Source organism: Jaculus jaculus, chromosome 10 (genome assembly GCF_020740685.1).
Source record: "Jaculus jaculus isolate mJacJac1 chromosome 10, mJacJac1.mat.Y.cur, whole genome shotgun sequence".
NCBI classification, from domain to species: Eukaryota; Metazoa; Chordata; class Mammalia; order Rodentia; family Dipodidae; genus Jaculus; species Jaculus jaculus.
Genome location: NC_059111.1, coordinates 2,719,486 through 2,746,198, shown reverse-complemented (window position 1 = coordinate 2,746,198; position 26,713 = coordinate 2,719,486). Strand labels below are relative to the sequence as shown.

Sequence of the window (26,713 nt, the reverse complement as noted above, 5' to 3'; positions counted from 1 at the left end):
TTCACAGCACTGCAGTGTGCTTAAGAATCACTATAACTGAAACAGAGAAAGAAAGGATGTGTCTTCCTCTCTGTTTGTGACTACACAGCGTTAGAAGCAATGAAAATATGCCTCCATCTTTGCTCAATTAAAGTACAAAGGGTGAGCATGAATCAATGTACTGGAACGGTGGAATCCTGTCAAGACTCAGTCAACACCAGAAAACAGTCTAGGGAATTTAATACAGGAAAATGCTTGGACATGATAAAATAGCAGAGGAGCCAAGGACAGGCTACTAAGGACTTCAGAAAGTAGCCCTGCGGGGAGCTGCTCCTGAGCCTGTGGTGGGAGGATGTAGAAGCTTCCAGAAGCAAGGGCAGAGCTAGGGCGGGGGGGGGGGGTGCTGCAAGGTTTGGGTTAGCACCACCAGGGAGTTTCATCCCCTGGAAGCAGCGAGCTTTATTGGCCGTACCTTCCCAGACAAAGAAGAAGAAATGCCCTGGCTTCCCTCTGGGGTCAAATTCCTCCTAACAGCTAAACCTAGGGGACAAGGAAGTCTGGGGAGGGGAGGCTAGCATGCAGTTCCCAAACATAGAGGCAACGATGGATGGCATCACCTTCAGAAAACATGTAGAGAAGTAGGCACAGCAATCAGCCGCACAGATGCCAGGCCCACGTGGGATGTGCTGGGCAGAGATGCTCAGGTTACGTTCTTAGCTTTGACCTTTTGATGATAAGGCTTTGTTTTTCCCTAAAGCGTTTTAGCTTTTGCAACTGGGAACATGAAACTTTTAAATGCTAAAAGTACTTTATAGAAGGTATTTAACTCTTATTTCAGGAAGGAAAAACCAATAAAATATAATAAACATTGTTATACTAAGTAATGCATAAAATGCTTTGGAAAAACAGTACTTTACAAATGATTTTGTCATCATTATATTATGCGGAGATGGTTGCTTTGTGTAAGTGTATGGCTCCTTTCAAACACTTTCCACAGAAGTGAGTGTTTGTCAGAAAGACAGCACTCCCCTTGCCAACTGCCATCTGCAGTAAGCACAGCTCTTATTGTTCTGCACTGCTTGGAAAATTCAATTTTATTGCTGAATATGCTACAATACTGTATGTAGGCTATATTCTAAGCAGTTAGTTAGCAAAAATTTATCTTTTATTTTTAGCAATTATCTATTAAATGTTTGGGTTTCTAACATCTAATTTGAATTGTTGCAAATATGGAATGTTACCATGCATACTATTGGGCTTCTCGACTTTTAAATTTAGCATATCAGATATATCCAATATATATACATAGACAGTATTCCTTTTAATTATTTAATATTTTTATATGAATATGCCTTTTTAAATTAATGTCTGCCCTTGCTGCCACTTATATGGCTTCCTGTTCTCTACTATTATAAACAGCACCACCCAGAAATCCTACTGTGCATATCTTTTTAACTTGTGAAAATATTTTAGCTAAATTGTTCAAAGTGGGTTTTCTAGGTTGAATATGTATATTAAATGAACACTTATGTGCACACGTGCTACTAAAATCCACTCCAGAGAACAGGGATGTGCTTACTTTTGACCATAATTCTTTACTCTCTAACAGCAAGAATGTTCACATTTTAAATCAGGTCACAGAAAAACCACCTTTTAATGTTATACTGACTTTCTTTGGGGAACACAGATATCATACATGTGAAGATATATGTGCATATGGCATTTACATAACAGTTTGCCCTATACCATCTGAAAAGAAAAAAGATCTAATGGAAAGCCTCCTCGCATATCTAAGAGGTGTCTCAATGGCTCATAAATATTTCTTACCAGAGGGGGAACAGCAACAAATGAACAGGTAAAATTTATCTCATGCAAAACCACTCATTTCTACAGAAAACCTCCCTTTCTCTTAGAATTGACCCAGAATTCTTCACTAGAAAGAGAACCTGCTATAGCCCTAAATGGAACAACTGAACCCTTCCAGAACTTTGGTATCCTTGGAAAGGAATATTTGGAAAAGATGTGCAGGATAGGGAAGAGGGCTGTGGAGAGCTGACTTCCAGACCTTGCACGTGACCCTCATGAACTCACAGCAGCAGGGCTGGTTTCCGGCATAAGGCTGAGCCTGTCAATGCGCCTTCATGGAGGGGAGGTGCCCACCAGTATCCCCCCAAAGTAGCCGCTGGTAGGCTGCCCATGCTCTGATAAATAACCTCCCACCCATGCTAACGTGAGAGCCCTAATTTAATGTGAGAGTGCTGAAGCAAGTGTTCAGAGCGAGGAGACGGCTTCCCTTCACAGCTCGGGCTTTGTATGAACACTGCCGTGAGTCAGGAGCAGCAATCTCACAGGTAAACACAAGTAACAATCCTCTCATCCCAAATACCGGAACCCAGGAACACTGAGACGGGCATCCAGACTCCACTCTAATCACCAAGGAACTGCCAACGGGAAGAAATCTTGGGAAACCCAATCCAATTAAATTTTCTACTTAAACCCAAGTTTCAGCCAATTATGTGGAATAGAGAAATCTGCTTAAGCATTCATAGGTGGTAATTCTGGCTTAATTTTACGTGTCTCAGGATGCTCACTTTGTTGTACAAAATGCAGAGAAGGAATACAAAAAGGAAAAAAAAAAAGCAGTTCATCGCACAGTCATGATAAACCTGTTAAACCTGTGATATTTTGTCGCTGGGACAATCTGCAAGGCCACACATCGTCACTAACATGCAAACTCCAGTTCTGTAAAAGCTGAAGTCCGACACACACACATATGTAGGGTTTTGTCTATCTGGGTGGAGGTTTACTATCACCTCTTGGTTTGCATTCACACCTTCTAAAAATTTGCAATGACAACAAAACCAAGTTTGGATTGAACATAAACGTAACAGTTAGCCTTGTTGCTGGGACAAAACGGCCATGCGGAAGCAGTGTATGGAAGGAAAGGGTTCATTTTTTCTTCTAGCCTGAAGAGGAAGTTTCAGCAGGATGGGAAAGCAGGGCAGGAGCAGGACTGACTCATACTGTGACATGCCAGCAGGGAAGAGGCAGCAGCCTGAGCTCCTTCTGAACGTCCAGTGGGCAGGACCAATAACCCGCAAGGCCTCCTCCATGGCTACAAGGCTCCCCAATCACAGGCTCCCCCAGCTGGGGATCAGGTGTGAGGCTTACTCACAAACACATGAGGCTCCGAGGGTATTCCACTCTTAAACTACCACAATGAACACTAAATGCTATCTTCCAAAATCTAGACACTAATGCACTCAAGGCATGATTGGAAGAACTTATTTTAATTAATGCTATTAATGTGGGTTGGGCCACTGAAATTACCATTTTTATCATTAAAAGGAGTCAAATATTAGCAACTTCAAATGGATCTCCTTCTGTAAAAGGACGGGTCTTCCCAGGGCACTGGTTTTCTTGAGTGTCCACTGGTCCACCAGTCACTTCTTGTATGTGAAGTGCTCACACCTAGAAAAGTCCTGAGCCTCCGACACCCTCAGGAAAGCCAGTTCAAAAATGTCACCAGCAACTGCATTTTATGAAAACAAACCACGGCTCCAACAGCTCGTACAGCTTCATTACAAAATAATTGTGCTTCAAAATGTTTAGCTTCATTCCAATTTCTACAGCTGAAGACGTACATGAGAACTAAGACAAGATCACTTGTTTCAATTCCCCTTTGGAACACATGATAAAAACCAGCCCTAACTCAGAATTAAACATTGAAGCATGCTTTAAACCATGATACACATGACTTTTGTATGAGAAATTCTAATGAGCAGAAGTTAGGCTCTTCTTATTTAAGAGGTAGAGAGATTAGCAGATAGATAGGTAGAGAGAGCATGAGAACTCCAGGGCCTCCAGCCACTGAGGGATGAATTCCATATGCATGTGCCACCTTGTGCTCATCTGGCTTTATATGGGTACTGAGGAATTGAACCTGGATACTTTGGCTTTGCAGGTAAGCACCTTAACTGCTGAGCCATCTCTACAGCCCCAGGATCTCCTTTTTTGATGAAGGTTTCACAGCACCTCCCTCTCCATAGTAAAATTCCAACAAACAACAAATGTATGATGTCAGTGAGGGCCTTAGACATCATCACCCTGAGACAGAAAAGATATGCCAACATTTACCCAGAGTTTAGGGCCAGCTGTACACACCATGTATTCAATGTCATGTTTATTTCTGTGAGGTCTGAATGGAGGACATGAACCTGATCATGAAAGGCCCAGAGGCCACCTCCTCCCACTAGTCTCTGGGCTCAGACTAAGTCAAAACCAGTTTTGTGCTCTTTCTTATCCCTCTGTCAGTTCTAGTCCAAAGCAGCATCGAGACTCACTGAGATAGCTGTGAGACGAGCCTCCACGACAGACGACAGGGTCACTGAAAGCTGGCTCCAGCAGCCGAGGAAATACTCCCTCCCACCCAGCTCTGGATGGGACTGTGCTGGGGATGCAGGCCATAAATCAAACCCTTGATTGCATTAGCACTGTCATTTTAAAATATTAATCGGCTGTTCTGTGCAGACATTTTTATTTAATTGTAGTGCTAAGTAAGCCATCTTGCACAGAGTGTGGTTGATGTTTAATTCATACTCCTCCTGGCTGAGTAGCACGGGGCGGTGGGAGCCATGGCCTGAGGCTGTCTGTCTGCCACCCCAGCGAGGTGTCTGGGAATTGAACACAGCCTAGGGATGCTTCACATGGGCCAAGATGATCACGTCTCAATAACAGTAGTGGTACAGATTCGGGTGTCTTCATGTTTTCCAACCTCCTATAATAACTACTACTGAGTGAAGGTACAGAAAAATTCATGGTCATTTCTATCATGTGAGTGTAAAAAATGTCCCCCATAGAGGCTCATGTGTGAGAATACTTGGTTCCTAGAGGGTGTAAATTTTTTGGAAACCTGTGAAGCCTTTAGGAGGTAGAGTGTCGATGGAGGAAGTAGGTCTCCAAGGTGGGTGCACTGAGGTCTTAGGGCCCAGCTTCCCTTCCTGTTCAGCCTCTGTTTTCTGATGATGGATGCAATGTGACCAGACGGCCTGCTGGACCCTCGGCCATGATTTTCTGCATGGTGGACTATATCTCTTCTTAGACTGTGGGCCACAACAAAGCCTTCTCCCTTAAGTTGCTTCTTGTCATGTATTTTGTCACAGCAATAAGAACAGCAGCTAATACAATTTCTTATTCTGAACCAAGATTAACAGAGTTGAAGGGATGATCTACAAGTCAGGGTGCATATTAGACACAGGATAGTTCTAGAACTCAGGTTCACAGTTTTGTAGGCCAGTGAACTTGATGCGTAACGAGAAAGCACTCCTTTTCCACATGCATAGTGGTCACTCAAGTGCTCAGAATTTAACCAACAGGAAAGAGGAAAGTGGAGCTGGTTTCCCAGTGAACTGCATCAGAAGAGCATTTAGGCAGCACAGCGCTCCTATTCAGATTGCACATCGAATGAGACCACGTCTACACTTTTACTGCAATGGGTCGACCAGACTTTCTGTTAACATAAATAGCCCTTATTCCAAAGGTTAATACCAATTAAAAAAGGATTACATAAACACACCCTACTGCTACCCTTATGACCACTCCCTAGGAGGGATTCAGAAAACGACTTTCTGTTTCAGAAATTAGCAAAAATTGAAGGATGATCAATTACAGACTACCTACAGAACATCTACACACACGCACACAGTCTCCTAGCTCCCATATCCCTTGTTTATATGAACACACTACAGCGTCAGTGCCTTTCTCTAGCCCAATGGAAGAAATGCCTTTGCCCTCCGAGGGAATGGTTTATCATAGGCACAAAGCATATTATTACCTGTAGCTTCTGAAAATGAAATCAAATGTCACAATTAATCCTGAAATGATCAACCAAGCCATTTAGGACCAAAAAAAGGAGACAATGAGTACTTTAGATTTATAGAATACTTGATTATAATACAGCACCTTCATTTACATTATCTTCACTACTGTTCATGTGATATTTTACAGCCACCCTTTCTACCCAGGTTTCACAAGGTCTTAATGAGTTATACCTCTGCTCTCTTCACAACTTTCCAGAATAACCCATTCTGAAGTCACATGACTCCATTCATCTTTTGTTTGTTTGTTTGTTTTGTTTTGTTTTTTAGGGCAAGTGAGAGAGAACTGGTGTGCCAGGGCCTTAGCCACTGCACTAAAACTTCAGACACTTGCGCCACCTAGTGGACATGTGATCTTGCGCTTACCTCACCTTTGGGCATCTGTCTTAAGTGGGATCTGGTGAGAGATCAAACATGGGTCCTTAGGCTTTGCAAGCCAGTGCCTTAACTGCTAAGCCATCTCCCAGCCCTCCATCTGTTTTGCTATGTCCCCTCCCCACTCTCCTCTCCCATCCCTCTGCTCCCACTTGCTGGTCCTTTTCTGCATCCTCCATAGCCTTCCCTATGTTTTCCTGTCACAGGTGTTTTAATAGTGCTCTTGTTTTTGCTCTCTTCTTCCTCTTTTCCTTTTCTGTTCCCCTCTCTAGTTTCAAGGCATGCATGCACGCACATGTGTACACACACACACAAAATTAAAAATCTATGAATACTATTTTAAGCAATGGTTTAAAAAGTAAAAAAAAACAAACAAACATTGAAATTGCTTATAAAAAGATCTGGGGCTGGAGAGATGGCTTAGAAGTTAAGGTGCTCACCTGCAAAGCCAAGGATCTAGGTTCAATTCCACATAAACCAGTTGCACAAGGTGGTACATACATCTGGAGTTCCTTTGCAGCAGATGGAGGCCCTGGTGTGCCCACTCATTGACCTCTCCTCAAATAAATACATATAATTATTTAAAAGAAAAGAAAAAAAAATCTGGATGGGCTAGAGAATGTTCAGTGGTTAAGTTCTTGTTTGCAAAGCCTGATGGACTGGGTTTTATTCCCCAGTACCCATGTAAAGCCAGATGCACCAAGTGACACATGCATCTGGCCCGCTGGTGGTGGCAAGAGGCCCTGGTACAGCCATTCTCTCTCTCTCTTTCTCTCTCTCTTTCTGTCTCCCTCTAAAAAAAATCTGGATGGTATCAAATTGCCTTTAGAAAAAGGAAAACTGGGGCTGGAGAGATGGCTTAGCAGTTAAGGTTAAGGTGAATGCCTGCCCAGCCAAAGTACTCAAGGTTCGATCCTCCAGGTCCTACATTAGCCATATGCACAAGGCCGCCCACACGTCTGGAGTTCATTTGCAGTGGCTGTAGGCTCTGGAGAGCCCATTCTCACTCACTCTCTCTGTCTCTCCCTCTCTCTGATTCAAATAAATAAAAAATAACTCTTTAAAAAATGCAAAAAAGAAAGAAAATTAAAATGTTTACCCTGTGTGTGTGCGCGTGCATGTGTGTGCGTGTGTGTGCATGCGTGTGCATGTGCACCCATGGAAGTGGCAGCTAGAGGATAACCTGAGGTGCATTCCTCCTCAGGCGCTGTCCATTTTTTATTTTTTGAGACAGGGTATTTCATTGGCCTTGAACTCATTAAGTCTAGCTTGCCAGCTTGTCTTGAGGATCTGCCTGCCTCTGCCTCCCCAGTGCTAGGATACAGGAGTGTGCTACCTTGCCTGGCCTTTAAAAGTTTAACATAGATCATGTAGATTGGACTCATGTACTCATAATTTTTTTAACATAGATTTTAGGGCTTAGACTCAGGTGCTCATACTTTCAAGGTAAGCACTTTCCTGACTATACTCTCACCTCAGTGTCTAAACTTTTAAACCAAATCTAAAAGTTGGAAAAGTACTTCAATTTCACTTAAATAGATTTATGAATGTTTGCCTTGTTCAGGTAAATGGCAATATATTTATTTGTAAATTTTAATTATGTTTTTTTCAAAGAGAGAGGGAATGAGAGAGAGCAAGAATGGGCATACCAAGGCCTCTAGCCACTGAAATGAATTCCAGATGAATATACCAATTTGTGCCTGCATACTGGGGAAATGAATTCTCATCCTTAGGCTTTGGAGGCAAGTATCTTAACTGCTCAGTCACCTCCCCAGCTTTGCAATTTAATTTTTTAAAATAAGAGTCTGGATAGAGGAGAAACATATCCCTTAGTCATTACTTCATTACACTTGGCTCCACAGCAGTGACAACTTCATGTTGCTGGTTCTCCTTTAATGTCAGCTTCAGGATTTTTCATGAGTAAAATGAGAGAGCTACACAAAATGATATTTTAGGTCCTTTGTGTGATCTCAATTCTCTGATGTGATTGTAACAGTATTTCCCTTTTCTTTTCATAGCTCCCCATGCATGAATCCCCTCTTGGCCTCACTATTTAAGTTGGAGCACTTTTGGCATGAGAGAGCTACCATCCCACAGCATAAAGGATATGATCTTTTATTAATACTACTATCAGTAACACATGCCATGAGATTTGAATATTATCTCAACAAACATAACAATTTTATGATACACATATTATTTTATATTAATGAAGCCTAGGAGTTAAATTGCACCAAATTAACTAAGACCATGCCATTATTCTATTATTAGATGAACAGTTCTCATTTTTTTTGTTTGTTTGTTTTTGTCTTTTTTGTTTTTCGAAGTAGAGTCTCACTCTAGCCCAGGCTGACCTGGAATTCACTCTATATTCTCAGGGTGGTCTTGAACTCATAGAGGTCCTCCTACTTCTGCTTCCTGAGTGCTGGGATTAAAGGTGTGGGCCACCACACCCAGCAACAATTCTCATTTTTATACCCAAATTCACAGAGGAAAAACTACCAGGGTAGGAGGAGGGCTGGATAAATTAATCCATGACCAAAATGCAGTTTTCAGATTCTGCACATAAGGTCACAAATATCTAATTTATTTCTGAAAAAGTGCCTACTTATAGGGAAAGGTAGCTTTTCCCATTTTCATGGCAAAGCAGAAAGCCACTCAAGAGCCCCAGTACCCTGATCTAGAATGCCTATCAGAGGAATGGAATCCCAGACTCCAGAAAAATGGTGAACAAAAATAATTGTTAGAGAAAAAAAATGTCATTTAAGTTTTGATATCATGGAAAGAAACAGGCAGCAATTGTGACTCTAATTTCACTTGAAAGTCATATTCTGTTAGTAAAGTGAAAAAGATTGAAAAATTATGTACCATTTATATTTCACACATGGTAGAGCACAATGGATTCAAAAATGCATTTGCTTTTCATTGAAAATAATATTTAGAAATACATGTATGATTACTGTCAGGACAGATGTTGCCTCCTTTTAAAAGGAAAACAGAATTGAAAGGCATAAATTTATAAAAGTATTCAATTTTAATATAAATGTCTCATGTTTTAAAACCCGTTAGGATATGTACCTCTGAGTATTTGTTCTAGGAATTATTATCTTGGTCCCAATGAACACTGGCCACTGTCATATCTAGGCCTTCTCAGTGGACCTTATGTTGGTTCTGGTTCATTTCCCCACATCACGCACTTAGAGTTGCACAGAGAATTGGGACAGCCATGGGATTAAGATACTGGACTAAACATGTATCTCTTATATCACGTGGAATGGAGGCTTGTCATGGGAGAGCAGTGCCCTGTGTAATTAAAGCCCAGAGAGCCCTGTGAGCACTTCAGCTCGCCATTTTGAGGGACTTTCCGAGCTACCACTAAGGAGGGCATCCTGAGAGAATCCCTTCAGCTCTTTGAGCTGGAAGACAAAGATGAAAACTTGGGGAGAACAGGGAAGCTAAAGCGCCCTGGAAATAATACTGAAAAGAGTGGAACAGAATCAAGACTGACAATCTGCAGAGGGTCCCTGAGAATGGATCGTATGTAATTTTGCCAAGCACCCAGCCAGGGTCAAAATAACTTTCCATAGCCAGGATATGGAATTAGCTTAGATGCCTGTCAGCAGATGAGTGGGTTAACAGAATATATATGGTGGGTTGTATTCACATGAGAATAGAATTCATGTATAAAGAAGAAAATCATAAATCATGTCATTTGCAGGAAAATGGATAGAACTAAAGTCATCATAGTCAAAGAAAGAGCCAGATGCCAAGGGCCATGCATCACATGCGTTCTCTTCTGTGTGGAAGTCAAAGGAGAAGGCTGAACTGAGTCAAAGCACAGCTTGGGAAGCCAAGGGAAGCAGGAGACCAGACCAGGAATGCTAGGAGAGTGCTCGGGAGGGCAGGTATGACCAAGGCATAGCTCACACCTGTGTGGAAGCATGTATGATCGCTCTGTAATAATAATTAGAATAAAATTGTAAAGTGTTAAACAGGAACAGAAGATGCAAAGACCCAGCATGAAGCTCATAGGATAGAAACCTACAATAGCTTATATGCAAAATCAAGTAGCCTAGACCTGTAGCATGTTAGATATCATAGGAGCAACATGAATATTTAGATTCAATTTCAATAGAAAGATGAAGTTGTCAAACTTAAAACAAAATGGATTGGATTGGAGAAAAATTATACTAAGTGAGGTAACCCAAGGTCAAAAGACAAAAATCACATGTTCTTTCTCATACGTGGATCCTAACCTTTAATGCTCATATACACATATATATGGGGATGTGAGACTGAGTATGGGCTATAATTCTAGACAAGAAACCACAGAGGGGAACACGAGGTGAGAAGGGGATAAGGATGGGCTGGAGAGACGGCTTAGCTGTTAAGCACTTGCCTGTGAAGCCTAAGAACCCTGGTTCAAGTCTTGATTCCCCAGGACCCACGTTAGCCAGATGCACAAGGAGGTGCACGTGTCTGGAGATCATTTGCAGTTGCTGGAGGCCCTGGTGCACCCATTCTCTCTATCTGCCTCTTTCTTTCTCTGTCACTCTCAAATAAATAAATAAAAATAATTTTAAAAAAAGAAGGGGATAAGGACAAAGGAAACATGTTGGATGAGAGCAGAAAGGAGGCTAAGTTGGGGAAGGGCACAAAGAGAGAGGAGAGGGAGAAAGAGGAGAGAAAGGAAATGAAAACATGTTGTATGAAAAAACCTCAGTGACAACTCATTCTCTGTGTGGTAAAAAACAAACAAAACCAAAAAACAAGGTGAGCCAGGCGTGGTGGCACACACCATTAATCCCAGCACCTGGGAGGAAAGGTAGGAGTTTTGCCATGAATTCGAGGCTATACTGAGACTACATAGTGAATTCCAGGTCAGCCTGAGCTAGAGTGAGACCCTGTCTTGAAAAACCAGAATTAAAAAAAAAAAAAAAATCCCAGGTGATATATGAGGAAAGAACTAGAAGAAGAAGAAAAAAACCATTGAAAACAGAAAATTTGCAAGCCATTGGAAAACTTCAAAGAGTCTAATGTATGTGTAAGTAGGGTTTCCAAACTTGGAGTAAGGAGAAGAAACAATGACCGGAAATTTTCTAAAACTGGAAGCAATGGTAGACCCACAGTCTGAAGTAGCCCAACAAATCCTAAACACCAGAAGTAAGATGACAATCATACCGTGCTGCATGACAACCAAATTGTGAAAATGAGTGAAGAAAATCAAGTCTTGAGGAAGAACCGCTCTGGGCAGCAGAGCTGAGGAGCAGAGCTGAGGAGCAGAGCTGACTCGCTACCAACGCGGTGGAGGGAGGCCAGACCCTGAGGGCCACTTTCTAAAATGATGCTAGCCCAAGGCATATGATCATGTCAGTATAATCAAGAGGTAGCATGGCACAACACAGCACCCATGGTTTATTAAAACTATTTGCACACTGGGAACAGAGGATAGTTTTGTTAACTGAATAAATGGCTACCCTAATAAAACCATGTCTAGTATCCAAGCTAATTAAGACAGGAATGCTTCTCATTTAAGACCAGGCACAATCAAAACTCCATCTGTGGCCTTGCTTTCATTTTGTAAAAATAAATAAATAAATTAGCATTATAAAATTAATATGAAAACAATTGTACAGACCTAAAGTAGCGACAATAACTTTGAAAAAAACAAAACAGAGAAAAGGAAGTTGGAAGGTTTTAAAGCCCCGCACAAGGCTGAGGCTGTGGTCACTGAGTGTATGTGGTCCTGAAGAACATGCTGATTAACAGAGTAAGGGTTTCCCAGGACCCACGTAAAGCCCTATGCACACGTGGTGCATGCTTCTGCAGTCTGCAACAGCAGGAGGCTCTCCCTCCCCCCAATAAAATAATGAGTAAGTAAATAAAAAAAATAATAAGCTGTAAGCATTCAAAAAAATGATAAAAGGTCCTAAAAGACACACATACAACACACACATACACACAGTTGAATTTCATCAAAGATACAAAAGTAATTTAGCTGAGACTAAACAATGCTTAAAAATGACAAAATCCCACAAAAAGTAACTTAAAATTGTATCAAGACCTGACTGCAAAACCTAAAACTCTTAAACTGGGCATGGTGGTGCATGCCTTTAATCTCTGCACTCCAGAGGCAGAGAAGTAGGAGGATCACTGTGAGTTCAAGGCCACCCTGAGACTACAAAGTTAATTCCAGGTCAGCCTGGGCCAGAGCAAGACCCTACCTTAGAAAAGCAAAAAATAAAATAAAATGTAAAACTAAAACCTAAAACTCTTAAACTGATAAAACAATACAAAAACTTGGAAATCAGTCAAAATTTTTGGACAGACACTTAACCAAAATAGACATGCAGTAAAATGACCAGTCATGAAGGGAACGCATAATACTACTCACATAAGATAGCACTGCAAACAAGTTAGAATGGCTAAAATTTAAAAGAGTGGGGATTTAGCCTTATCAACACTGCAAAGCTGTGTTAAACACAAAACTCCCATATGTTTATGTTCTAAATATAACATTTTGCAAGTACCCCAGCTGCTACAGGGAAATGAAAGTATGATATATTACATGGGTACACTGTAAAAGTTGTGGGGGTGTCGATATCATTATGCAGGGTGAACAGAACTGCACTAAGAGCATATCCCTGATGATTCTAGTTATGAAAATCCAGAACATGTGAAATAGAATGCATTTCATCGAATCAGGAAGCCGCGTTCTTGCCTCGAGGTCAGAGGGAGGGCTCGCAGCTGGGGAGGAAGAGCCTCGCAGGGCGATGGCCAGATTCATCATCGCGTCCAAGGACAGTCTGCGATGGCAACGCCTAGCAGCCTGTACACCGTGTGTAGATTTGGTGTGTCAACGAAGCCTCAGAAAGATTGTTTTGAAGCCTGATTTTCCACCCTCCCCTCACGCCCTGGAAGTTCTGAGCGCACGGGGTGTCCAGGACCGTGGGCTGGCAGCAGCCGCTCTGCTGGAGTCACGGATGTCTTCTCTCCCCTGCTGCCCAAGCCTGCTTTACCCATTCTCCACACTCCGGAAGGATTTGAATTTCCAACCGGCAATCGATTTCTTCAGTTTAAAAAGAAAGCACTTTACCTCTGCCCTGTCTTTCAAGGGAGAGCTGACAAGTGCCTCCACTCATTCTCTTGTTACAGCCCCAACTAATTCTCCACGTCTATCAGCACTTTTCCCCATCAGTCCAGCACATCCAAGAAACTCCACACGTTAATCACTGTTCCCAAATAAGCCTCGTCTGCCCCAGCTTTGTGTACGTGGCTGGTAAATGAGATTCCACAGACTGCCTTTGACCTCCGTAGCCCATTTCTACCAAGCAATGATTGGAAGTCATTTTATTTTTCTCACCAAAAGGACTGATAGAAAGATAAGAGCCTTTGAGAGAAAAAAAATGATTTCTTGCTGTTTGATACCAGATATAAGAGGTTTAAAAATAAATGTCCTCCCAGACAGCAAGAGGTTCATAAAATTTATCATCAGCCATGTCCTCACTGTGGGCTAGTATAGGTCCCCACACCCTGAGTGAGGGGCCAGGGGGCGCTCAAAGTCACCCTTCTGTACTTAGTTACAGATTTTCAGGTATCATGATACTGCTGGGCCAGGCCTGTTAAACCCTTGTTATGAAGGGCCATCCCTAGTAATAGATTTTGTTCCGGATATCTTTTTTCACTTCTGTTAAGTACCCTGAGCCATATACTTTCTTTTATCTAAAATTACTTTTGCATTCACATATTTCTAAATGATAACGCACATTAGGATAATATTAAACTTAGAATGTCAGCTTTATCCCCTTTGTGATTTTTTATGAGATTAAAATATAAGAATTATTACTTTTTCTTTGCATATCTTCTTAACTTTATTCTCAAATATTTTCATACTTATCATGGCTTTATATCATATACTTACAAATAAAATTTTTCATCCCATACTGGGTTCAAGTTTCCAAAGATGGTTTTTGTTCTTCTTCTGTTTTTTCCAACTTGAACTGTGACATACGGGTCACTGGATCCTGTTTTGTCTTTTGCTTGCAAGCCTTGTGCTGAAACCACTGGAGCAAACCCAAAATCAACAGCTTAATATGAAGATGTTTCCAGAAACAAAACAATGAAAGAAAATGTTTCCTATCATTTTTGTTCCCTGAGTTTAAAAACTTCTCCTCCTCACTTTCATTCTCACAACCAATAAGCCTTTAAAAGTATATAATAAAGATAAAATACACGGTGAGCTTTAGAACACCCCTCCATACCTTTTGTTCTGATTTATGCTCTCTGTGCCTGTTTATCACATGTTTATCAGCTGTGGACAGACACCTCGCTTAATTCTACATCTTCCCATCTGTGACTTGTGCTGCAAAAAGTTCAGGAGCACAGGGATTTCTTTAACATTCGGTTTTCATTTGGGTGTATGTAGTGGAATTGTTGAATCATGTGGTAATTCTACTTTGATATTTTGTAGGAACCTTTGTATTATTTTTCAACTGCATATATATTTAAGCCCCTGTCAATAATATAAAACAGTACATTTCTTCACATTTGACCATCCCCTTTTTTTATGATGGCCATTCCAATGTGTGTGAGATAATATATCATTATGGTTTTAATCTGCCCTTCCTTAATAATTAGTGATGTTGAACATTTAAAAATATTTTTATATTTTATTTATTTATTAGAGAGAGGGGGAGGAGAGAGAGAGAATGGGCAGGCCAGGGCCTCTAGCCACTGCACGCAAACTCCTGACACATGTGCCACCTTGTGCATCCAACTTAACACGGGTGCTGAGGAATCGAACTTAGGTCCTTTGGCTTTGTAGGCATATATTTGTTGGTCATATAAATGTTAGTTTGAGAAAGGTTTATATAAGTGTTGTGATGATTTATTAACAGAAATTAAACATGGATTCCTTCCAGTTACAGCAGCCTATATGAATTTGAAGAACATTGTGTTAAGTGAAATAGCCAGGGATAAAAATGCAAAGACTACATGATGTAACTCATATGCATGACCTAAGAAGTGTTATTTCATAGAAGAGCACAGTGATGTGTACTAGAAGCTGGGGTGGTTAAAGGAAAGATATTCAGATGATATGCATTTATGGTTTGGTAGGAAAAATGTATTTCAGGAGATATATGACACAGCAAGGCAAGTGTAGGAAATAGCATGTAGCACATTTCCGAAATGTAATGTGTGGATATTTGTGTTCTTATGCCATGGCCATGAGGGATGAGTACGTGATGGTGCGGGAACTAGATGTCACTGCTCCTTAATGCAGATTAATACCAATACATCATGCTCTACATGATTAGAATCATATGATATTAAGAAAAAATTGAGAAAATTTCCCATGACTAGTATTTTCCTCATGTGCATTTGTTCTATGCTCATGTACACCTCATCTGCATGTATAGAAGAGGTCATATGTGCAACATGCAAAACATCACCCAGAGACATTCCAGAGTCTGTGATTTAAGTTTTTTACATGAATATTTTGTCTGCATTGATCAGCTCAACACAAGTGTACCTTTATTTTATTATGTAATGGAGCATAAAGGAGTTTTAAAAGTTGGTAATGAAGGGGCTGGAGAGATGGCTTAGCGGCTGAGGTGTTTGCCTGCAAAGCATAAGGACCCAGGTTCAATTACCCAGGACCCACGTTAGCCAGATGCACAAAGGGACGCATACATCTGGAGTTCGTTTGCGGTGGTTGAAGGCCCTGGTGTACCCATTCTCTTCCTCTCTCTGTACCTGCCTATTTCTTTATCTTTCTTTCTCTCTAATAAATAAAAAGAAATACTTTTTTAAAAGGTTGGTAATGTTAACATTGCACATATGACTGATTTTAGAAGTCCGCATTACTAGATCTTGCTGAACTTAAATGGCTTTATTTAAGGATCTGATGAGAGTCATAACTAAAGTGATTCCTCATTGACAAAACCTCACTGAGGAAGAGATTATTAGCCATAATTCATGTATCATTAGAAAGCAGTAAGAATGCTAATTTCTTGTAATCATGGGGATATCAATGAGCCTCCTAGTAGAATGCATCCTGAAATTATTTATCTAGCATATATTTGAGAAATTTGAAGTAACTAGATTTGTCAATATTGATACAATTGAAAAAAATACCTTTCATTTAGTTCACTAATAATTAGTATTGGCCATGACTTCTAAGACATGTAAAAATCCTTCATATAAAATAAAGTTTTAAAGAGACCAATTTTACCTGTAATGGTGATTTTTGCTGACCACTTTGATGTCCCATCCAGAACACTTTGTTTGGCTGCCTTGGTATACTGCACAAAATCTTCCTTAGAAATCTGAAACATCTCCTGGATGACTTCAAACACCTCCGGCCTGTTCTTCTCCCTGATCTTCATTCTCTCCTTCATGGCTGTGATGATGGTCTGTGTCTTGTCCTCTGCGCCGTGCCTGGAGCTCTTTTCTGCTGCTCCTATGAGGGAAGATCAATGGTGCTGTGAGTGGACGGGGCTTCCACTGGGACGGTTCAAAAGAGGAAGAGAAAGGAGACATGAGAACATGAACGCTTCTGTCGTGAGGAACTGCACTGGATTGCTGTGAGATATCAGAATACCATGATTCTGTCTTCTCAGTGGAAATACTGGAAAAAATGAAGAGCTCTATCCATGTTTGTTCTGAATTTTCAAACAAAACTTCAAAAACAACCAAAAGACTTCATACAAGGAGATATGTTACATGGCACATGTATTTACTCTGTAAATGTCTAAAGCAAGTGCAGAAATAGATTGGGACATAAATGGTGACTATTATCTGAAAGTCAACAATACAAAGAGCTTTTCCAACTTACCTAATTACTTTTATTACTAGGATTTACTGTTCTTAAATGCTTAGGAGTTTTCTTTAAATCAAAAGCAAGTCACTTTCTTATGTTATATGCTAAAACGTGGGATAAAATGTCACTTGCAATCGTGCTGTTCCACGTCTTAGACACTGCCATGCTCCATGACTACAGCATAGCTGACAGGTAACTGTAGAATTCTCTCCTAGGTGTTCACAGTTCTGAACAGGAAAACATTCACTTTCGACGCAAACCTCTTTGATAGGGTTCGACGTTCTGAACTGCATTTCTTTTTCCTAGCATCAATCTTTCTGCCAGTAAAGCATTTCCAAAACTTCATCTTTGGGTCCATCAAATCCTCCCCCTGGAAACCAGATAGCCTCACTGCTGGGTGTCACTTACAGGGAGGCCCGTGTTATACAAGTGATGGCGAGCTTTGATTCCACTTCTCATAGCTCTGTGTGGCCAGGAAGTGAGAAAAGTTGAGGAGTCTGTGTCTGCAGATGTGGTCACTGCTAAACCATAATATATATAAACCTAATATACATATGTATATATGTCTATATATGTATGTATATATGCATATATATTTAGTACCTGTTGTTCTAGAGAAGACGTGTACATGAGTCTGATTTCCCACTTCTGGTCAGAAGAAAATAAGCTTTTGCTTCGATTTGTTTACAGCAGAGATTTCCATACCAACTCATAAATAATTTATTGTTAGCAATTTGCAAGTACACTTGTTTAGCAAGCCCATATAGCTCAGTGTTCTAATCACCCAATTCCTTAGAGCTGCCATTCACCATGGGTCTCCAGTCCTTTGGGTTTATTCTTCCTCTTCAGCCACATTATGCACAATCAGTGACAACTTTAAATTTGCATTTATACAAGCGTTCCTTCAAAATGTGTGATAAAAGTCCAAGTAATTCATTAAAATATAGTGATGCATCAATTGGAGGTCAAAATAAACAGCATCAAAATGGGGAGAATTACAGTAAACCCTTTGTAAAATATAATGCATTATCCAATGAAGTAGGTCTTTGATACTTTTTAAAAAATATTTTTGTTTATTTTTATTTACTTGAAAGTGACAGACACAGAGAGAAAGAGACATATATAGAGAGAGAGAGAAAGAGAAGAAAGAGAGAGAATGGGTGCAACAGGACCTCCAGCCACTGCAAACAAACTCCAGACATGTATGTCCCCTTGTGTACCTGGCTAACATGGGTCCTAGGGAACTGAGCCTCAAACCAGGGTCCTTAGGCTTCACAGGCGAGCGCTTAACCGCTAAGCCATCTCTCCTGCCCCCTCATTACTTTTAAAACACTTAGCAGACAGATCAGACAATACAATCATGTATAACAAACTGCAAGAGAATCCAACCTCAGGCAGAAGTCAACTTATTCCAGTCAGGTAAGATTACTTTCTTTGTACATAATTTAACGGGGCCATCAATTCACCAGAGCCTCTCATTTTCTTTCATTTTTATTTATTATCTAAGGCATCTAAGTTTTCATGTGAATTTCATAACTACAGCAGTTCTCAATTTTAGCAGTCTCTGTCTCTGATTCTCTTTCCATATACATTAACTTTAATAACCTCTCCTTGTTCCGTGTCCCTATTCCTTCCTATTTACCTCAACAGCTGTTCCCAAACATTCGCACACTCTTCAAATCACCTCTTTGCCCCAATTACCTTCGCTTCTCAGCCTTTTACATGTGATGGTCACATTGTCTCTCCTCTGCTATGGAAAATAAAAGCAAATGCCAAGCCTGATTAGTGTCATGAGCACGTTCCTACAGTGTAATCCTGCCAAAATCTAACATTCAAAACTTCTGTGTGTTTTAAAAATGACCAGTGACACACCTGCCTGTGTCCATGTCTGTCCCTCCTTCCTCATGGTAGTTGGTAGGGCCAACTGCCATGAAATGTGATTTCCAGTGGGTACCACAATTAGAAAATAGCACATGCTTAGTAAATTATAGAAGTCAAGTACTTCTTCAAGGAATTTAGGATAAATTCATTCTCATTATCAAGTGTTAAATGTGCTAGGTACTTCTCAGGAACTCTGACCCCGAGGCTATAATTGTAGAAGGGACGATACTTGCAACACAAAATGATAAACGTGGCAGAGCACATTCTGTGAAGACAGAGTCCACCTGCCCCTTGGTCACATTTGGAATTTTCAGAGCACAATAGGCATGTGCCCATCACTAGAAAGCAGAACTGGATTGACCTACATACTGTGTACATTCCATGGTCAGCATAAAACAGGGGCACAAGTTCAACCTGAAATGGAAGGAATTCATTAAGAAAATCATTCTTCAGTGAGGCATGGTACACAGTGTTGAAGATGCCTTTGATACAGAAGGAGGCCACCTTGAGTACGAATCCTCACCTTCCACTTAGGAACTGCTATTTTCTGAGTGTGTATGCCCTCCACAACTTATTGACTGAACCCTCATCACCAATGTTAGGAGATGAGGACTTGTGAAAGTAGGTCATGAGGGCAACACTCTGATGGCTGGTGCTTAGCGCTCTCAGGAAATGGGTCCCAAAGAGCCTTTTCCCCTTCTGCCCTGTGGCTACACAGGAAATCCAGCAGTGGGACCAGGAAGAATCTGTTATGGGACCTACCCTCAGACTGAAAGGAGGGAGTTTCTTTGTTCAGCATTCATGCAGTTGATGGTCATTTACGTGAGCTTTTTGGACTAGGGCCAGTTACTTCTAAGCCTCACCATAAACCAGAAGGAAAACAATGGTCCTGTTTTGATTTTTATTTATTTACATGTGTGCATGTGTGTGTGTGTGTGTCTCTTGTCACTACAGACAAATGGCAGATGCATGTTCTATTAATGTGTCTGGTTTTATGTGGGTGATGGGGAATTGAACCCAGGGTGTTAGATTTTTTTAAATATTTGTTTTATTTATGAAGGAGAGAGGGAGGAAGAGGCAGATAGAGAAAAAGAGAGAATGGGCGTGCCAGGGCCTCCAGCCACTGCAAATGAGCTCCAGGTGCATGCACCCCCTCTTGCATCTGGTTTATGTGGGTTCTGGGGAATCAAACTAGGGTCCTTGGGCTTTGAAAGCAAACACCTTAACCACTAAGCCATTCCCCAGCCCCAGGCTGGTGGATTTTGCAAGCAAGCACGTTTAACAGTTGAACCATCTCCCACCCCCAGTCCTGATTTTCTTGGGGTTATGTGTAGACTAAAACAACACATGTCAGCAGAGTAATAATAATTAATAACAGTAATAACAATAATCAAATCAGGGTGTGATTTTAGGTTTCAATAAGGAGTAGAGTAGAGGCTTCCACTAAAGAGATTCACCTTGACAGGGTATTTTAAGATTTTGAGATTAATAATCCCAGTGAAACAAGTTGTAAATGCCTAGGGACAATGGCATGCTCAGTGCCAGCTGCATGCTATATGCTCTGAAGGTATTTGTTAATGGGTCACTGTGGTACGTAAAGACAAAAGCTATTGACTCCAACAAAGTAGACTTGTCTTTTTCTCAGACATCCACATACCCTTATCTGCACTTGAGGCTAATGGACCCAGAGAACGTTGAGGCTTATACCAAAAAAGTAGGCCGAGGGGCTGCTGATGGCATAATTAAACACTGGTTTATCCCACGAGCACCCCTAGCAGACATAGGTCCTGCTGCTTTCTCTTTTCTTGCATAGTGAAATCATGTAGGTGGACTTGCTCTGGAGGGCTGTTTTCTTTCCATGAAATCCTGTAGGTGGGCATGGAGTTGGCACTTCCCCACCCTTTTCCATCTCTCCAGGGGCACACCTGCCACGCCCCATGGGCTTCAAGCAGCTGCCTCCTCTCTCATGTCAAAGCTGCACACTCCACATTCCTCACGGACTACCAGAGCCTGGCTCCCTGCACAACAGTCAGAGGAGCAGGGTTCGGGCGTAATGTCTTGTCTCACCCCTGTAGGTGGCTTCGGTACAGAAGTGGGGGAATGTGGGCAGGTAGATCCCTCCCAAGGACCCACCACTTTCTATAAAAGTGACTTTACTGACAGTGAATTTGCCACCCAAAACAAAATCCCAATTTCCATTCCCCGCTGTGACACTATCCCACCATATTCAATCATCCCACTCGTGGTTCACGCAAACTTCTAGAATGAGTTTAGAAACATGGGCACATTTTTAAAAATGCAAAATCAGGCTGCACACTCATAAGTGTAGGCCAAGACTACTAGATCTCACCAGCAATTTCTAGAGATTTCCAGGCATCATGGCATCAAAAGCATCTATGTGGTTTAAATAAACAATTCAATTAAAAAAAAAAGTGCTCAATTTTCAAACACTTTACTGAGCAAGGAAAACAAAGTAAAGGGCAGGAAGAGACAATAGGAATAAGGTAGCTTTGTTTCTGTCACATTTAGTTACAAAGAATTTTTAACATATGAAAAGTAAACCAAATAACACAAAATTTGTCTATGCTTGAATATTTGAAATTTAGTATGGATGGGTGAGTATGTGGGTATAGGTGTTCAGATGTGTGTGTGTGTGTGTGTGTGTACATGTGTGTGTGTACATGTGTGGATGCCAGAGGACAATCTCAGGTATTGTTTCTCATGTGTTGTCCACCTTTTTTGAAACAAGGTCTCATTAGCCTGGTGCCTACTGGTTAGGCTAGATTGGCTGGTCAACAATCACAAGGGATCTCCTACCAGTTAGGCTGGATTGGTTGGTCAACAATCGAAAGGGATCGTCTTGCCCATATGCCCCTGGCTCTGGGGTTACACGTGTGCACCACCACACCTGGCTTCTTGGGTTACACGTGTGCACCACCACACCCGACTCTGGGGTTACACGTGTGCACCACCACACCTGGCTCTGGGATTACACGTGTGTACCACCACACCTGGCTCTGGGGTCACACGTGTGTACCACACCCGGCTCTGGGGTTACACGTGTGCACCACCACACCTGGCTCTGGGGTTACACGTGTGCACCACCACACCTGGCTCTGGGATTACACGTGTGTACCACCACACCTGGCTCTGGGGTCACACGTGTGTACCACACCCGGCTCTGGGGTTACACGTGTGCACCACCACACCTGGCTCTGGGGTCACACGTGTGCACCACCACACCTGGCTCTGGGGTCACACGTGTGCATCACCACACCCGACTCTGGGGTCACACGTGTGCACCACCACACCCGGCTCTGGGGTCACACGTGTGCACCACCACACCTGGCTTCTTGGGTTACACGTGTGCACCACCACACCCGGCTCTGGGGTCACACGTGTGCACCACCACACCCGGCTCTGGGGTTACACGTGTGCACCACCACACCTGGCTCTGGGATTACACGTGTGCACCACCACACCCGGCTCTGGGGTCACACGTGTGTACCACCACACCTGGCTCTGGGGTCACACGTGTGCACCACCACACCTGGCTCTGGGGTCACACGTGTGTACCACACCCGGCTCTGGGGTCACACGTGTGCACCACCACACCTGGCTCTGGGATTACACGTGTGTACCACCACACCTGGCTCTGGGGTCACACGTGTGTACCACACCCGGCTCTGGGGTTACACGTGTGCACCACCACACCTGGCTCTGGGGTCACACGTGTGCACCACCACACCTGGCTCTGGGGTCACACGTGTGTACCACACCCGGCTCTGGGGTTACACGTGTGCACCACCACACCTGGCTCTGGGGTTACACGTGTGCACCACCACACCTGGCTCTGGGATTACACGTGTGTACCACCACACCTGGCTCTGGGGTCACACGTGTGTACCACACCCGGCTCTGGGGTTACACGTGTGCACCACCACACCTGGCTCTGGGGTCACACGTGTGCACCACCACACCTGGCTCTGGGGTCACACGTGTGCATCACCACACCTGGCTCTGGGGTCACACGTGTGTACCACCACACCCGGCTCTGGGGTCACATGTGTGCATCACTACACCCGGCTCTGGGGTCACACGTGTGCACCACCACACCTGGCTCTGGGGCTACACATGTGCACCACCACACCTGGCTCTGGGGTCACATGTGTGCATCACTACACCCGGCTCTGGGGTCACACGTGTGCACCACCACACCCGGCTCTGGGGTCACACGTGTGCACCACCACACCCGGCTCTGGGGTCACACGTGTGCACCACCACACCCGGCTCTGGGGTCACACGTGTGCACCACCACACCCGGCTCTGGGGTCACACGTGTGCACCACCACACCCGACTCTGGGGTCACACGTGTGCACCACCACACCTGGCTCTGGGGTCACATGTGTGCACCACCACACCCGGCTCTGGGGTCACACGTGTGCACCACCACACCCGGCTCTGGGGTCACACGTGTGCACCACCACACCTGGCTCTGGGGTCACATGTGTGCACCACCACACCCGGCTCTGGGGTCACACGTGTGTACCACCACACCTGACTCTGGGGTTACATATGTGCACCACCACACCTGGCTCTCGGGTTATACGTGTGTACCACCACACCTGACTCTGGGGTTACACGTGTGTACCACCACACCTGACTCTGGGGTTACACGTGTGCACCACCACACCTGGCTCTGGGGTCACACGTGTGCACCACCACACCCGGCTCTGGGGTCACACGTGTGCACCACCACACCCGGCTCTGGGGTCACACGTGTGTACCACCACACCTGACTCTGGGGTTACATATGTGCACCACCACACCTGGCTCTCGGGTTATACGTGTGCACCACCACACCCGACTCTGGGGTCACACGTGTGCACCACCACACCTGGATTTTTATATGGATTCTGGAGCTTGAACTGAGGTTCATGTGCTTGCAAGACAAGTTACTTTACCAACTGAGCAATCTCCCTAGCCCCAAGCCAAGCACTTTAAACACAGAATTTCTTCCTACTTCTGTATTCCCTTGAATAATAGTCTTGGGCATCTGGCAAGATAGTAGCTCAGCCAGTTCACACTGCCATTGGAAGCTGGCCCAGTGCCCACAGCTAGACCATCGTGTCCCTGTGTGGTACATACACCTGTGGCAGAGCACCAGGCTCTCACACTGGTGCTTGTGTATCATGCTGAGGCACAAACAAAAGTGACTGCTTTGTAAGCCCTCAAACCCCACCTCCTTCCATGGAGCGAGTGGTCAATGCTCTTACAGGAAGTCCAGCTACTGCTCCACTCTAGACTAGCTTGAGTCACGAAAGCCTTTGGTTTTGTTTGGTTCTGTTTGGGTTTGGAAACTGGTTCCTGTTTGCTGACCAGACAGGCCCCAAACATTAAAGTGGGTCTCCTGCCTCAGCCTCTCTAGAATCTGATACTACAGGCCAGTACATCTATGCTGTACTTGCTGGATAAGATGGGTTTTAATGTGTATGTGTGAGTATGTAAGCATGCGCATGTGTGTGTACAAGCCAGAGCACAACCTCAGGTGGCATCCTTAGGAAAAGTCCCTCCTTTGATAAAGGGTCTCTCACTGGCTTGGAGCTCACTGATTCTTCTAGAATAGTTTGCCAGTGAGAGCTAAGGATCTGCCAGACTCTACCCACAGTTTAATTCCCTTGGAGTTGTTTGAAAGTCAGTGCATCCTGTGTTGAAACTAGGGATGGTAGTGTGGTCTGGCAGATTCATGATGGTGCCCTCTGGGAAGCTGAAGATGGAGTAGTATGGAATGTCTAAGTAGACAGGGGAACCATGTGAGCACAAGCAAAAGCATCAACAATAAAGTTCAGCCATTGTAGGTTTTATTTTGTGTGTATGTGTGTGTTACTTTTGTTTCCTTATTTATTTTGCTAGGACCAATTATATATATGTGTTTATAAATCAGGAAAGAGTATTGCCTGGGAGTTCAGAGTCCTAGGTTCTATTTTTTTAATATCATATTTTTATTTATTTATTTGAGAGAGAGTCAGAGAGAGAGATCTCAAGAGAGAGACAGAGACAGAGGCAGACATATACCCGCACAAAGAATGGGCACGCCAGGGCCTCCAGCCACTGCACACGAACTCCAGATGTAGGTGCCACCTTGTGCATCTGGCTTAGTGGGTCCTGGGGAATCAAACTGGGATCCTTAGGCTTCACAGGCAAGCCCCTTAACCAGTAAGCCATCTCTCCAGCCCCCACTGGGTTCCACTTTTAAGCCTCTCTGTGACAGTCACTAGATTCTCTTGAAGGCTCATCAATGCTCATCTAAAGTAATTAAACCAGTACATTCTAGTGTTTCGCATATTCTCCTGTTGCTATGGTCTGTCTACCTTATGTTGGCCTTAACTGCTGAGCTCTCTCTCCAGCCTTAGCAGGCTACTTAATTGTAGTATTGGTCATCACCCAGTTCATCCCATGTCTGTCTATATTTATTAAGCAGCTCAAGTTCCTAAATATGTGTTAAATTTTGGAGAAATAAAGAATCTCTACCACCCAGCTATATTTGTTTTGGATAATATATATGCCATGTATATAGATATAGATATAGATATAGATATAGATATAGATATATAGATATAGATAGATATAGATATATATAGATATAGATATATAGATATATATAGTGTGTGTGTGCTTATCTGTAATGTAGTATGATGTATGTGTGAGGTATATGCCATGTATATGTCCTCATGGCACCCCATATGTTTGCCTGCATGTTTATCTGTGGTGGCTGGAGTGGAATATTGGTCAACCTGCTCCTTTGCTCTCCTACCTGGTCTTGGTTTGAGTCAGAGTCTCTTTTTACTATTTCTGGAGCTTTTGGAGGCTTGGTCTTTCAGCTTCTTGGGTTTTTGCTCATCTGTGGGACTGGGGACACTGGCATATGTGGCCATAGCCAGCTGTCACTTGGGAGTTGGAGATTTGAACTTGGACAGTCTCAGGCCCTCATGCTGATGCACTTAACTACGAAGAAATCTCTCAAGACCTGCTCTTTAAAAAAAATCTTCATTTATTTAAATTTGTGTGTATGGACACACCAATACCTCTTGTCCCTGTAGATGAACACCAGACACTTGTGTCACTTTTTTTGTTTTTTGCTTTGTTTTGTTTTGTTTTTCGAAGTCGGGTCTCACTCTAGCCCAGGCTGACCTAGAACTCAGTATGTAGTCTCAGGTGGCCTCAAACTCACAGAGATCCTCCTACCGCTGCCTCCCAAGTGCTGGGATTAAAGTTGTGCACTACCACGCCTGGGTTTTGTGACACTTTTTGCTTCCAGTGTACATCTAAGGCTTGGGAACCAAACCTTGGCCAGCAGGCTTTGCAAGCAGCACTCCTGACTGCCAAGCCATCTTCCCAGCCCTGGTTGCTGTTTTGAGCCAGTGTCTTGCTATGTAGCCCAGGCTAACTTCAAAATCAAGATCTTCCTACCACAAGCCTCCTGAATGCATACGTTACCATGGCTAGCCCTGAGTCTTACTTCTAACTTTCCTGAGTATTCATTCCAAAAATATATTTTATACAATTATTGTTGAAAGAGTAGAAATTCAAGAGTTTCCAAGACATATGTTCACATTTGCTTATCTTAGTTATATTTTAGAGAAAAGAGGTAAGTTAAAAAATTGCTTTTTTTCTAGTTTTGAAAACCTGAATACAACTCCTATCCACAGTAGGTGCTCAATATACTCACTTATTTATTTATTTGAAAACATTGCAGTTGGAAAACATGGTAATTGGACA

At 42.9% G+C, this 26,713-nt stretch overlaps 1 protein-coding gene across 2 annotated transcripts in view; it reads right to left on the bottom strand.

Moving 5' to 3' along the window:
* Unc13c (unc-13 homolog C) overlaps positions 1–26,713 on the bottom strand; it is a 583,772-nt gene that overhangs the window by 249,311 nt on the left and 307,748 nt on the right. For both annotated transcript variants that reach the window (XM_045160688.1, XM_045160689.1), the window contains 2 exons: positions 16,465–16,692; positions 14,152–14,293 (listed from right to left, as the gene is read on the bottom strand). In XM_045160688.1, the coding sequence (XP_045016623.1) occupies positions 14,152–14,293; positions 16,465–16,692 (370 nt within the window). The remainder of the gene's footprint in view (positions 1–14,151; positions 14,294–16,464; positions 16,693–26,713) is intronic.